The sequence below is a fragment of the Aptenodytes forsteri genome, unplaced genomic scaffold (assembly GCF_000699145.1).
Source record: "Aptenodytes forsteri isolate BGI_AS27 unplaced genomic scaffold, ASM69914v1 Scaffold167, whole genome shotgun sequence".
NCBI classification, from domain to species: domain Eukaryota; kingdom Metazoa; phylum Chordata; class Aves; order Sphenisciformes; family Spheniscidae; genus Aptenodytes; species Aptenodytes forsteri.
Window position 1 is genome coordinate 1,613,224 of NW_008795926.1, and position 14,031 is coordinate 1,627,254.

Here is a 14,031-nt window from a genome sequence, read left to right on the forward strand (position 1 = left end):
TCGGCGGCGGGCGAAGCCGCCCTTGCCATGACCGCGGAGGAGAAGAGGAGCCTGCAGTGCTACAGGCGGCACGTCGAGAGGAGACTGAACCCCGTCTACATCCTGAGCGACGTGACGCACTGGCTGTCCGACGGTGCGGGGCCGGCAGCGGCGTGCTGCCCCCGGCGCTGCCCTGCGCCCGCATCCTTCCCGCTGCCGGCGTGGGCGGGGAGCTGTCGTCTCCCTGCCGCCACTTCTGGTCCCCTCCCTCACTCTTTGCCTGCTTCGGGGTTTTGCTAGACGTGAAGGAGAGAGCCCGGTGGAGGAGGAGAAGGGGGTGACGGCGGCCGCCGCCCTGGTTCTGGATGCCATCCTGCAGCTGGAGGCGGAGGGCTGGCTCCGGGGCTTCCTGGACGCCCTGGTTGCAGCAGGTCGGTTCCCACTCGCAAGCGGGCTCCTCCGCTCCTCCCTTTCTCTGCCGGAACCACAGCCGTCGCCCGCGTTCAGCTGGGCAGACCAGCCCAGCGCACCCGGGATGTGAAGCATCGCTCCGTTATCCTTGGGCTTCTGCTGCCGGGTCTTGTCACATCAGATGAGATGCGGTAGGAAAAAGTAGGTTGACGGAGGCTGGAAATAAAACTTCGAAGGCACGGGGAAACGCCCGTCTGAGAAGCAGCTGGAACAATTTCGATTATGGAGAAAGCCAATGAAAGATGAAGGGATGCAGAATAAAGCCTCATTGAGAGGAGACTTGTCTGTCTCGGAGCGTTTAGAGAAGAAATAAGAAATTGTTCTCACCAAATATAATTGAAGGAAGCTAAATCCTCTGAAAGAGAAAGCTAAATGGGTTTCAGGATGTGCGTGGGGGTTAACTGGTAGCGTGGGATAGCTTCATTCAAGGACAGAGTCTTAAATTAGAAACTAATTTTTAAAAATTATTCAGAGGTCTTGAAAGTCTTATGTTTTGAGAAGTAAGTAACCATTAATAGTTTATAAATGTGATGATTGTTCCTCAGTAGCTATGACTGCTTGATGTGTGAGGTTCTATTGCAATTTCCTATCCAAAATGTGACAGAATTACCAGGATTTGCCAGCTTTCCTCTATACATGTAGGTTCTGTCATAGATTCTTGGTGATTTGTAGATATCTCAAACCCCAAAATCTCATGCCATAAGCCACTTTTGTTTCCATGCCAGAGCAACTTTTTACCAGCCTGTGATAGTCCTAATTTCTGAATTGCAAAAATATCTTCTTTGAACATGTTGACAGTGTTCAGTTTGGTTCATCTTCAGCAGGAAACAGAAAAAGTTAACCTGCTGACTCCAAGTGCTATCCCAAGTACTTATTAATTGGGCCCGAGATTAGAATATAGCATTACTCTTGTATTTGGCAGATGCAGAGATAGGTGATAATTAGATTAAAGACATTGTGGTGGTAAGCATCCACACTTCTCTCCTGCTCCTCCAAAAGAAAATAAAACGTTAGGCAAATTCCTTCTGTTTGCCCACAGTTCCTCTGGGACCCTGACGTGCTTTCTTCCACCTCTGGAACCTACACAGCAAACCACACAAGTCCTCTAAATATGATTCCCTGCCACTGTCTGTCCAGGACAGTATTTTCAGCTGTTTGCTGACTGTCTAGGCTGCAGGTGTCTGGGTTGCTCTCAGTCAGGGACTGACTCAAATCCAGTATGACAAGGGTTTTTGAAGGAGGGTGGAGCCAAGGACAGGACTAAAATGTAAGGGGCTGGTAAATAAAACAAAAGGACACCAAAGGTGTTTGTGATTCTGAGCAGTGTCCTGTGCTCTGGGAAATCCTGTGGAAGAGTATCATGGACTGCAGGGATCCAAGGATTGTATGGATCAAAGGAAGGTTTTTATGGTTGCTTCGGTGATGTGAGTTGTGACATTGTGTAGCTCTTTTTCCTCTTTGCAAGTGTTACTGCTCTTTTAGCATAAGGTTTTTCACGTTACACATACAAGTGCTGTAAAGGAAACCAGTCAGTCTATAAAAATTGTTTGTGGTTCACCTAGATTTTAGTCAGTTACAGCTCAAAATAATTTTAATTTCTCCAGTGTGGCTGAGAAAGTGTTTTTTAGCTTGTTCCTACCTATTCCAGCTAGAGATTGAATTCATAGCAACCATTTGTCTCTTTTTCTGAAAGGTTACACTGGACTGGCAGAAGTAATTGAGAACTGGGACTTCAGCAAACTGAAAAACTGGAGTTGCACAGACAGCTGTTGAAGCGGATAGAAGCGTCAGGGCTAGAAATTGATCTGGTAGCACTCATGCCCTACATAAACACGTCCCTGATAGAAAGGGAGTGTGATGAGATCATGCAGGTAGTTAATGGTAAAATCCCTGTATTTGCCTAGTTTTGCTGCAGAGAAATGCTGGCTTGTGGGATGAATTGGTGCCCATCTGTCAGGCTGCTGAGTGAGGAGGATGGCCAGCCACGGTCCCCTGGGGAGAGACTTTACTTTCTTCTGCTTAGAGGAGGCTTTGCTGTGTGGCTGCAGCTTCCCACAGCAGCGCTGTCTGCGACACCTGCATGTCTCATTCTTCACCCCTCTGGCTCGGTGGATGAGGTGGTGTGCGAAAGGGTTGCAGGGCAGGGGAGCAGGATGGGGTGGCTTTGGCATTGGCAGTGCTCAGCTGTATGTCTTTGCGGAGTCCAGGCTCCCGTAAAGCGACCTCAGGGGCTCTGGAAGGTGCCACATTACAGTGAAATTGGTGCCTTGCTATGCCTTTGAACAGACCCCTTTCTGGAGCATTCACATGGCATTAATGCTCCTAAAAATACAGATGGAAGTAGGCAAAGTGGCATTTAGGTGTTGCCTAAATTGATTCCTGCTTGTCATGGGATTTGACATAGTCTATTACCTTAACTGTGGCAACCCCTAGAAACTTTGTGTGGCTCTTTGAGTTTTGTCAGCACCCAAAGGGGTGGTCACAGGGTAAGATGAAACTTCTGGTCTGAAGTCATTAGCTAAATGCTGTGTCACAGAAGTCAACAACATTTTCATGGCCTTTGGATGTGAAGTCCCTGTACTGTTACCCAGGTCTAGCTCAGTGTCGTTATCAATGACTGATAATAAGTGATGCTACCATCATTTGTGACTCGTTGTCCTGGTTACGGTTGGGATAGAGTTAATTTTTTTCCTAGTAGCTGGTACAGTGCTGTGTTTTGGATTAGGATGAGAACAATGTTGATAACACACCAATGTTTTAGTTGTTGCTAAGCAGTGCTTACACTAGTCAAGGACTTTTCAGCTTCCCACGCTCTACTGACTGAGAAGGCTGGAGGTGCACAAGAAGCTGGGAGGGGGCACAGCCAGGACAGCTGACCCAAACTGGCCAAAGGGACATTCCATACCATGTGACGTCATGCTCAGCATATAAAGCTGGGGGAAGAAGAAGGAAGGGGGGGACGTTTGGAGTGATGGCGTTTGTCTTCCCAAGCAACCGTTACGCGTGATGGAGCCCTGCTTTCCTGGAGATGGCTGAACACCTGCCTGCCGATGGGAAGGAGTGAATGGATTCCTTGTTTTGCTTTGCTTGTGTGCGCGGCTTTTGCTTTCCCTATTAAACTGTCTTTATCTCAACCCATGAGTTTTCTCACTTTTACCCTTCCGATTCTCTCCCCCATCCCACCGGGGGGCGGGGGGAGTGAGCGAGCGGCTGCGTGGTGCTTAGTTGCCGACTGAGGTTAAACCACAACAGCTGCGCTCAGAGTTATTTCTAGGGATGCCCTGGCCACCTTCTCTGGTCAGCCTTTTGTCCTTTTTATACCTCTGGGTACCCCTATTTCCATTGTTTACCAGGTGTCCTTTATTTCCTATTGAAAAGCATTTAAGGTAATTTTACAGAGGAGGTTCTGTGGAACATGAACACCACCAGAAAGAGGATATGGCTGCCTAAGAAAGGAAACATTTGTCTGTAGGGTTCCAGCCTCAGGAGCTGCAGTGGTGTGAAGGTTTGCAGAGGGGGAGATGCATGGCTGTGAGAAGAGAGAACGCGTCTCATGGTCATGAGGCCTAATTCTGCAGCCCTGCAGAAATCAATTCTGCTTTTGCAGGGTTCCTAAGTGGTATCCAGTAAGTGGCTCTTATCAACAAATTTGAGAGCTATAGGGGGTACAAAGCAGTGACCCATGGATGGCTATGCTCAAGATCAGCCTTGGTCTATCCAGCTCTGAATTAAAGGATTTTGTCTGTGCTTAGACTGGCTTTTGCAAACTGACTGGGGTGCCTTAAGCCTGTTTACCTCAGTTCTATACTTTCGAGATTTTTTTCCCCCCACTTTCCAGATATTGGAGAGTGAACTATATTCTGGGGCAGGAAGGGAGAATTAAAAAAACCCACCAAAACAAAAAAGCCACCCAACCGAAACCAAACCAACCCAAAATGCTTGCATCTATTTGAAGAAAAAATAGAGTGGGAATTTCAAACTGCACACTAAATTAAGCAAACACTTCTGAAGCTTATTTCTGCATCACAGTTCCTCTTGCATGAATGCCATTGGCTTCCCTTCCATGGACCTTCTGATTACTGAAGTTTGTGAAGCACTCAGACAGAGTATGTGTGTGACAAACAGGTTCTGACTAATTCTGCCTCAAGAACAGGCCCTTGGATAATATGCCTTTAAGTACCATGGACTGTTTAGCAAATGAATACTTAACTATTGAGTAGCTGGTAATTCAAAGAGAAATGCACGTGCAGTGTCTTGAATACTGTAGGCTTCTTATAGGATAAGTGTGCTTTATTTTTATTGCTAAAGACTCTGCAGGTATGTGTATGTACACAGATCCTCAGTTGAATTATACTGGGTTAATTTTAGCCTAACATCTGGGTATACATTAAACACAGGGAGTGAAGAAGACAGACCCAGACTCTTCTCAGATGGTTCCCAGAGGCAGGACAAGAGGCAGTGGACACAAACAGAAGTACTTAAACAACAGGAAGAACTTCTTTGCTGTAAGGGTGGTCAAACACTGGAACAGGTTGCCCAGAGAAGGGAGTCTCCATCCTTGGAAGTACTCAAAATCCATTTGGACATGATCCTGAGCGACCGGCTCTAGGTCACCCTGATTTGAGCAGAGGGTTGGACTAAAAGTCTCCACAGGTGCCTTCCACCGTCAGTGATTCTGTGATTGTATCATACAGTGTTCTTCTGCATAAGCTTTTTAGACCTAACATTCATGGAAAATGTTATCTTCTAGCTAACTGTTCTGGTTACTTGTTAGTCAAGATGAACAAATGTTTGTTTCTTCCTTCTTTACTAGATACTATCTTTCAGATCAACAAGAATTATTTTGGAACACAGAAATATGAACACTGGATAGTTGCCACTCAGAAGAAATACAGACTGTTGCAACTGGCAGATAAGGAGGAGGAGAGCAGCATTTGTAGAGACCTTTTCATTTGCACTGAACACCTTTGGGTAAGTGCGTATCCTCTTTCCTTCCATGCAGAGGTGGAGCCATCCTGTTCCTTCTGATACAGGTATGTTCACCTAGGAGCAGGTTTTGAACCTAATCATTTTATCTGACACAGGCTAAAGGATAGCATGTAAGAGTTGTGTCTTAAGATACTCACTAAGAACGCTATAGTGCAGAGGAGACTTTGTAATGCTTGTGTTGTGGTGCAAATGGAAGAACAACACAAGTTTATAATACTGTCCTGGTTTCAGCAGGGATAGAGTTAGTTTCCTTCCTAGCAGCTGGTACAGTGCTGTGTTTTGGATTTAGGGTGAGAATAATGTTGATAACACACCGATGTTTTAGTTGTTGCTAAGCAGTGCTTACACTAGTCAAGGACTTTTCAGCTTCCCATGCTCTACTGACTGAGAAGGCTGGAGGTGCACAAGAAGCTGGGAGGGGGCACAGCCAGGACAGCTGACCCAAACTGGCCAGAGGGATATTCCATACCATGTGACGTCATGCTCAGTATATAAACTGGGGGAAAGCTGGCCGGGGAGTTGCCAACTGGGGTTAAACCACGACAAATACTTAATCTGGCTAAATAAAATCTGCGTTCATCCCCTGTCCCATGGAAAATGAGGCTTAAATGTGTATGTCTCTCTTTCTGAGCAGAAATTCAACGATGCCCTCATCATCATTGAAGATGCCCACATCGAAGATGCTTTAGCCTACCTAACTGATTTTTTCACAAATGTCAAAAATGGACCACATACAGAGTTAGAGAAGCAACTGACAGCCAAATTTCAAGGTATTTCACACAGTACCTGTGACAGTTACAGGGGAGAAGACGGCTTATTGTAGGATGATCCAAGTGTTTTCTTCAGAGTAAGTGCAATTGTTTTTCCAGAAACTTCACTTTCTAGATCTAGTGTCCACGTGGGTGCAAATATAGTGTTAGGGTAGGCAGGGGGGAACTTACTTTCTGGGACTTCAAGCTTCTAGTGCAGGAGTCTAGGCAGTAGTAGTAATTGTAGCTAGATGCTGTAGTAGGTTCTTACATGCCTGACTTGGAGATAAGGCAGTGGTGTCCTTAAGGGTGTGCCCCAGAAGTAGGCTGATGGTCTACAATCATGGATGCTGGTAGCATTAGATAAGGCAACATACACTGCTCAGTGCACTGCCTAGCCTCCTCCTGCCCAATGCTCCCTGACGAATCCCAAAATTTTGGGAAGAAGTAGGTGGCCCTTTTACCCTTCTGATTAAAAGTTAGAGGTTGCAGTGTTCTCTAATTTCTGATTTAGTAGCAGTGTGCTGTAAACCAGCCTGTGATCTGGTGTGTTGCAGTGTTGACTGCGATTTTAAATCGCTGGGCTGTCTGCCCTCTAGTGTCAGTTGTTTCCTCAGAAGAAATAGCACCACCCTTTGCAAGAACGGAGTTTGTTTTGTTGCTGTCTTTTGGTGCACAGTACGTCACAGAGATCCTCCTGTTAGTTTGCTCCAAAATGTGAGACACTCAGAAATTTTTTTTCTGGGGATTTTGTTGCATTTAACCAATAGCTTGCTTTGCTTGCATCTGGAAGAATGGTATAGAAAATAAAAATACATGCTAAAGAGAATGCGGGTGGCATTTGAAAGTAAGTTTGGGTGAGAATTCTGTTTTCTGCATTGAAGAAGGTAAATTATTCAAGACACCGCCGTTTTCTTTGAGAGAAAAAGCCAGAACTGACTGCCCTTTCAAAAGATGAGTCAAATGAGAATCCCAAGCTGGAAGAGCTTGCTTGCATCCTGGATGAAGCACTCCGTTATAACCTACAGACTCGCACTCTTCTCTTCGCTGAGACAAGAGCCTTAGTAGCTGTAAGATGTTTATTTTCAAAGCTCCTAAAATGGGAAGTGAGAAAATATAATGCCTCATCTATTACCCTTCCCATTTTGATCTGGAAATAGAAAAATATGCATGTATTTGATCTTCCTAAGAAAATATTTATCTTTCTATGTCTTCCTAAGCACTGGTGCTCTGAGACAGGATGAGGGGTTTTTTTCTTTTTCTAAAAACTACAGTACAGGGGTGGTGTCCTTCATCACTTCTTCTTGCTACATATCATAGTTGATCATTAAGCCATCAGATTTTTACTTTAGGTCTGAAGTCAGTTTTAACAAGATGTGTTACAAAGTTTTTGGCTTTAATGTGGCAGTGTCGTAAACCAGCAGCTCTGCTCTATTACTGATTGCACATCAGGAGGTATTTATACGTTTCCCGGAGGATTCCTATGGGCCCAAAGGAGGTCTGTGCCCTAGTATGTGTTCTTCATCAAGAAAAAGGAAAGACTTTGTGGAGCAGATGTTCTCTGGACCCTTCTGATGCACTGGTCTTTTTCACACTTGCCTAGGATCAAGGGTCTAGGCTGGATGACCTTTTTTCTCTCTTCCAATACCTTGTTCCCAGAAAAAGTTCATGCTTGAAGTAAGTGTGCTGCTAATCATTAGCTTCAGTAGCTCTTAAACATTTACTGCAAGGTATCATAGTCTCTGGCTTCTGTAAACAGATTTATCAGCTGAGAGTCCCAGCCCCCATTTTATCCTTGGATCCAGAAATGCTGGATGAATTGCAAATCAGAAAAAAGTTAAAGGCAGGCTAAAGTCCAAACTAACAACACCAAGCATCTGCTGGCAATTTTCCATTATAGATGCAAAAGCCTAGTGTAGCTTGGCTGAATTTTGTTCTTATGTAAGAGCAGTCTGAAGGTGCTACTTTCACTGTGCAGTGAGAAAGTGCAGTTTGTAAATAGCAACTCATTTCCTTTGGATCCCAGAGGTGTAGTATTCAGTGATCTGTTGGTCTGTAAAAGAAAAAGGCATACTTTTTAGCAGTGAAAGGCTTCTTGCTGTCTAGCCAGCCTTTAAGTTGCAGGGGTGGGAAAAGTGGAAATCAGTTGTGGCATGGTTGGATCTGGTATCATGACTGTGACTCTTGCTTTCTCACCTGTTAATAGATGTTCCCTCCTGACGCACAAGTTCCACCTTCTTTTCTGGTTTTGGTTCTCGGAAGTATTAATTGGCTAGGCAAGCATGGATAGGATCTACCTATCTATCCCAAACTAGCATTTCATCTGGACAGGGTTCTAATTCCCTGATTTGCTTTCCAGGCTTTGAAGAGGTGAATAGAAGCAAGCCCTCTACTTAGCTACGTAAAGCCAGATGTGTTGATGTGTCGTGGAAGAAGAGATCAAAAAACAGGTACGCAGGTTTGCACTGAGGAATACCAGTTGCTAGACCTATGGTGGCTACGCTGCTAAAATTGTTCTACTCTTCCCGTGTTCATCTTCTGTGCTCTGAAACAGAGGAAAGTCATGCAAGTTTGCACTATGCCTCCTTCCATATCTAGAAGACCTTTAACCAATCCTAAGGAGATGCTTGCTTTTTCTGTCCAGAATCTTTGCTTAAAGCAGCAGTAACACTGTCAGTGACACTTTGCTGCAGAATTCTTTTGCTAGTTCAAAAGAAGTTTAGAAACTGTTCGCTATCATCGCTTCTTGTGATTACTTCTAGTAGTATTTTCCCTGTTCCTTTTACAAATCCCTCTCTTATTTTGTATTTGGTGGCACAAAGACATTTTAAGGTAGAATGGAAGCTACAGCCAAAATGAATTATGAATGGCTTAAGAGTTAGCTTGGGCTTAAAATAACTAAGCTGTATGGGTCTCTCTAATAAAGATCAGCTAGGTGTTGCATCTGAAATGGTGTTTCCCAGGATGACAATTCTTGTGGCACATCAACAGGAATTTCTGTCCAGTGGGTATAGCATGCAGCCAGCTGGATATGCGAACTTAAAGTACTTTTCTAGATCAAAAGAACATGCTCATTTCTAATCACTTAAGTAAGAGCAAATGCAGGTAACCTGCTCAAGGAACTCTTCAGTGTTTTTTCCTGACACAGTTTCTTGGTACTGTAGGTATGACCCTCCCAATGCAGAAGGGTGTACTGGATGCATTCAAAACCGACAAAGACAGCAGACTGCTAATTGCTACATCTGTTGGTGACGAAGGCATTGATATTTCTGAGTGCAACCTTGTTGTGCTCTATGAATACTTCTGTAATGTCACCAAAACGATCCAAGTCAGAGGTATGGAATTTCAGAGCTATTACTTTAGAAACCTGTTTCGGCCTAGAAATGGACATAAAGTGCTAGTGAGTGGCACTTTGGAAATACTATAGTAATATGTGTATGTCTTGCTGTTGTTCCTGGGTGCCCCTGAGTGAAGTCAGATGAATGATGGCACCGGACGTGACAGATTTGTTCACAGAACTGAGTCCTTGATGTTGTGTGACTTTTCTTTTGCCATGCAAATTAGCCATGCTGCAGAAAGTTATTGAACTGTTGAGGACTGATCCCTCAAGTGGATATTTATAGATAGATGCAGAAGTATGGCTAGAAGAGCTGTAGTCACAAATAGGGCAAATCGTTCTGACTGTGACAATTTACAAAGGACTGCTGCAATGGAGTTTCATGTGTTGCCTTGGCTTCTGAAGACCTTCCCCTGCCCAGTGGCTTATTCCCAACCCAGCTACTCACAGGTACCCAAGGCCATTGCATGTGCAGACCTCTAACATCCGAGACAAAAAAAAAAAAAAAAAAAACTTTTTCTGTCTTGGCTTGTTTGGGTCTTGAATCTTGGTGATTTTTCAATATGGCCAGTAGATGGGAATGAAGAGCCACATTAAATACTGGCTTTTGTTTAACATTCCTAAATGTCATAAAACTGCCTACGTCTTTCAAGGGTGCATCTGCAGTATTTTATCATATCACCCAAGTAGTTAATTTCATAATTTGATGGGAAGTGATCTCCATTGTACTTAGTCCTCTACTTTCAGGGTTTGTGTCCTGTGATTTTCTTATTTTTGTCTTATAATGAAATAATTGGTCCAGAATTCACGTTTATGGGTGAAAGGATAGTGTTTGCTCTTAACAAATCATTAAAGATGTAAAGAAAATAGGTTGTGTCAGTTTTAAACCACATAAAATTATGATTTTGGGCGAATGAGGAGCTCAAAGTTGCACCAGGGGAGGTTTAGATTGGACGTGAGGAAAAATGTCTTTACTGAAAGAGTGGTGAAACATGGGAACAGGCTGCCCAGGGCAGTGGTTGAGTCCCCATCCCTGGACATATTTAAAAGACGTGTAGATGAGGCGCTTAGGGACATGGTTTATTGGGCATGGTGGTGTTGGGTTGACGGTTGGACTTGATGATCTTAGAGGTCTCTTCCAACCTTAATGATTCTATGATTCTATGATTCTATGAAAAGCAAATGCGAACATTTTTTCTAACTGGAATACTTCTAAACTGGTATGAGATCCCTGTAGTTCTTACTTCACCTGTGTCACAGCAGCAAAAACCAGGCAGGCAGTAGGCATAGACAGGTGGAGGGGATGGCACTTGCTCTTGTCTCTTTTCTTGCCAGCACTGTATTTCCAGTTCCCCAGGTTTTTTGTGATAGATTTTTTTTTTAAATAGACACCAATTAGCAGGGCAGAAAACTAGTAAGTAAGACTAAGATGAACTTTCCTCCTCTAGCTTTTGTTTCTACAAGAAGCAGCAAGATGCTGTACAATAACTGAAGTGTCAAGCATGCCAGAGCTTAACTGAGGCAGGCCACAGGAGTAGGCAATACAGCACTGGTTGGGGGATATCCATGAGGATACCTGGAAGGGGTGATCTCGTTCCGGCTTGTGATCAAAGAAGAAAGAGCTGAGAGAACGCTTTTTAGAAGCAGCATTATCTGAATCTGAACATGGGAAACAGAAGCAGCCACACAGAAAATCATTAATGGTCTTTTATGGCATAGCTGCCACTTCTGCACATCTTGTTAAGAGTGAGTAAAGAGGATAAATGCGTTGCTGTATAGGTCACGAAAGGGCAAGAGGCAGCAAGTGCATCCTTGTGACAAGCAAAACAGGAGTGGTTGAGAATGAGAAACACAACTGTTACGAGGAAGAAATTATGAATGAAGCTATTGAAAAGCTACAGAATTAGGATGAAGCAACACTTGCAAGAAAGGTTTGTACTTCTGTGGAATTTTCATACTCAAATCTACAGGCATAATCTGTATCAGCCTCCATCTACTAGGTCTCTATCTAGGACCAAGTGATAACCTGAGGAAAGTGCTCACTGTATTTGGTTTCAGACTAAGGCTGGATCAGCAAAGAAGGGATAGTGTGTACTGCTAGCTTGCAGAATGTCATCTGTACTGTAACTGTAAAAAACTTAGAAGTTGAGGTAGAATTTATATAAACTTCTCAGCTTAGACATAAAATATAAAGTATTCTGTCCACTGGAAGAAAAAGATTGCTGTGTCTGCTTGGGATAGTGGACAGGGAGATGGGAGATGCAAATGGTGGTGATAGTCCATCCATATTCATGTTCAGAAGCACTTTACCTTTGCTGCAGGCCAGTGCAAGTGCTTTTCAAAAGTTATTTGTTGTCATACCAAGTGATGTTGATTTCAGAGCAGTGGTTTCTGGGAGATTTCAAGAAACCATTGCCTGGGACACTGTCAGGATGATATTTGGGTTTGTACATGCTCTTCTGCTGGTGACTTCTTTTGTACTGCCTACAGTACTGTTCATCTTTGCTTCAAGCAATGTCTGGCAGATCAACAAGCCTAGTAGAACACCTCAGCACACCTTCAGTGCTTTATATTAACCCTGCTGCATGCTGCACACTTACCAGATCAGAAAACATCATGAGGGTAGAAAGAAGTGTCAAGAATTTCTGGTGCTGGAGGTGACATGCAAGAGGTGTGTCGGGCTAAGCCAATGATGGACTTTTGGTCAGGCAGGTTCCGGCCCAGCACAGCAGGCACGTCTGTTCTGTGACCACTCCACCTTCCCAGGTGCCCTTGCATAATAGGTACGAGGCTCTGCCAGTAGAACCAAACAATGACAAGGACGATAGTTCATCTAGCTTGGAGGTGTCACCAAGGTTAAGTCGGCCTACACTCTGTGTCAAAACTGCTTCCATAAAGAAAAAAAGACGGGTCATTGCCATAGGAGACTCCCTTCTAAAGAGAACAGAAGGCCCAGTATGCCGACCGGACTCACTTCCTAGGGAAGTCTGCTGCCTCCCTGGGGCCCAGGTTTAAGATGTGAAGAGAAAGCTTCCTACCTTGGTACGGCCCTCAGATTATTATCCATTATTGATTTCTCAGGTAGGCAGCGATGAAGTCGCACTAAGAAGTCCAAGGGCAATCAAGAGAGACTTCAGGGCTTTGGCATGACTGGTTAAGGGAGCAAGAGCACAAGTATTGTTCTCCTCTATCCTTCCAGTTGCAGGGAATGATGAGGGAAGAAACAGACAGAGCCGGCAGATCAACACCTGGCTCCACGCCTGGTGTCACTGGCAAAATTTTCAGGTTTTTGATCATGGGTCGGTCTACACGACACCAGGCCTGCTGGCGACAGACAAGGTACACCTGGCCCAAAGGGCGAAAAGGATCTTTGCGTAGGAGTTAGCAGGGCTCATTGAAAGAGCTTTAAACTAGATTTGAAGGGGGAAAGGCATAAAATCAGGCTCTCTAGAGATAAGCCTGGGGGCGACACGCCGATGTTTGAGGGATGGTGTGCTAGCGAGGTCCTTCGGTTTGCCATCTCAGCAGAGGTAGGGGATGGAAATCCATGTGACAGCAAAGACACAAGGGTTATTGATGTGTTAGAAACCACAGGAGTGCCTGAGAACAGTCACATAGGAATTAGGGCTTCTCCCCCCAAAAAGGTGGCGGGATCAATAGCCCAACTGAAGTGCATCTACACCAATGCACACAGCATGGGCAACAAACACAAGGAGTTGGAAGCCGTTGTGCAGCTGGAGAACTATGATAAAGTTGCAATCATGGAAACATGGTGGGATGACTCGCACAACTGGACTGCTGCAATGGATGGCTATAAACTCTTCAGAAGGGATAGGCAAGGAAGGAGAGGCGGTGGGGTAGCCCTGTATGTTAGGGACTGGTTTGACTGTCTAGAGCTTGATGATGGTGATGAAAGGGTCGAGTGTTTATGGTACGAATCAGGGGAAAGGCCAACAAAGTAGATATCATGGTGGGAGTCTGTTATAGACCACCCAACCTGGATGAAGAGATGTGAAATATTCTATAAGCAACTGGGAGAAGTCTCATGATCGCTAGCCCTTGTTCTCGTGGGGGACTTCAACTTACCAGATGTCTGCTGGAAATTCAATACAGCAGAGAGGAAACAGTCTAGGAGGTTCCTGGAGTGTGTGGAAGATAACTTCCTGACACAGCCAGTGAGTGCACGAACTAGGGTAGGCGCCCCACTGGACCTGTTGTTTGTGAACAGAGAAGGACTTGTGGGTAGCATGATGGTTGGAGGCTGTCTTGGGCACAGCAAACATGAAATGATAGAGTTTTTGATTCTCGGAGAAGGAGCGGGGTCAGCAGAACTGCTACCTTGGCCTTTCAGAGGGCAGACTTTGGCCTGTTTAGGAGGCGGTTGACAGAGTCCCTTGGGAGGCAGTCCTGAAGGGCAAAGGAGTCCAGGAAAGCTGGCACTCTTCAAGAAGGAAATCTTAAAGGCGCAGGAGCAGGCCATCCCCATGTGCTGAAAGACAAGCTGGC

At 44.8% G+C, this 14,031-nt stretch overlaps 1 protein-coding gene across 1 annotated transcript in view; it reads left to right on the forward strand.

Moving 5' to 3' along the window:
- The first annotated feature begins 27 nt into the window (after positions 1 to 27).
- Positions 28 to 14,031, forward strand: part of DDX58 (DExD/H-box helicase 58) — an 18,748-nt gene continuing 4,744 nt past the window's right edge. The window contains 11 exon segments of the mRNA XM_009285056.1: positions 28 to 133; positions 280 to 297; positions 300 to 410; positions 2,144 to 2,188; positions 2,191 to 2,331; positions 5,264 to 5,421; positions 6,074 to 6,209; positions 7,110 to 7,258; positions 8,548 to 8,638; positions 9,353 to 9,523; positions 11,305 to 11,456. Of these exon segments, the coding sequence (XP_009283331.1) occupies positions 28 to 133; positions 280 to 297; positions 300 to 410; positions 2,144 to 2,188; positions 2,191 to 2,331; positions 5,264 to 5,421; positions 6,074 to 6,209; positions 7,110 to 7,258; positions 8,548 to 8,638; positions 9,353 to 9,523; positions 11,305 to 11,456 (1,278 nt within the window).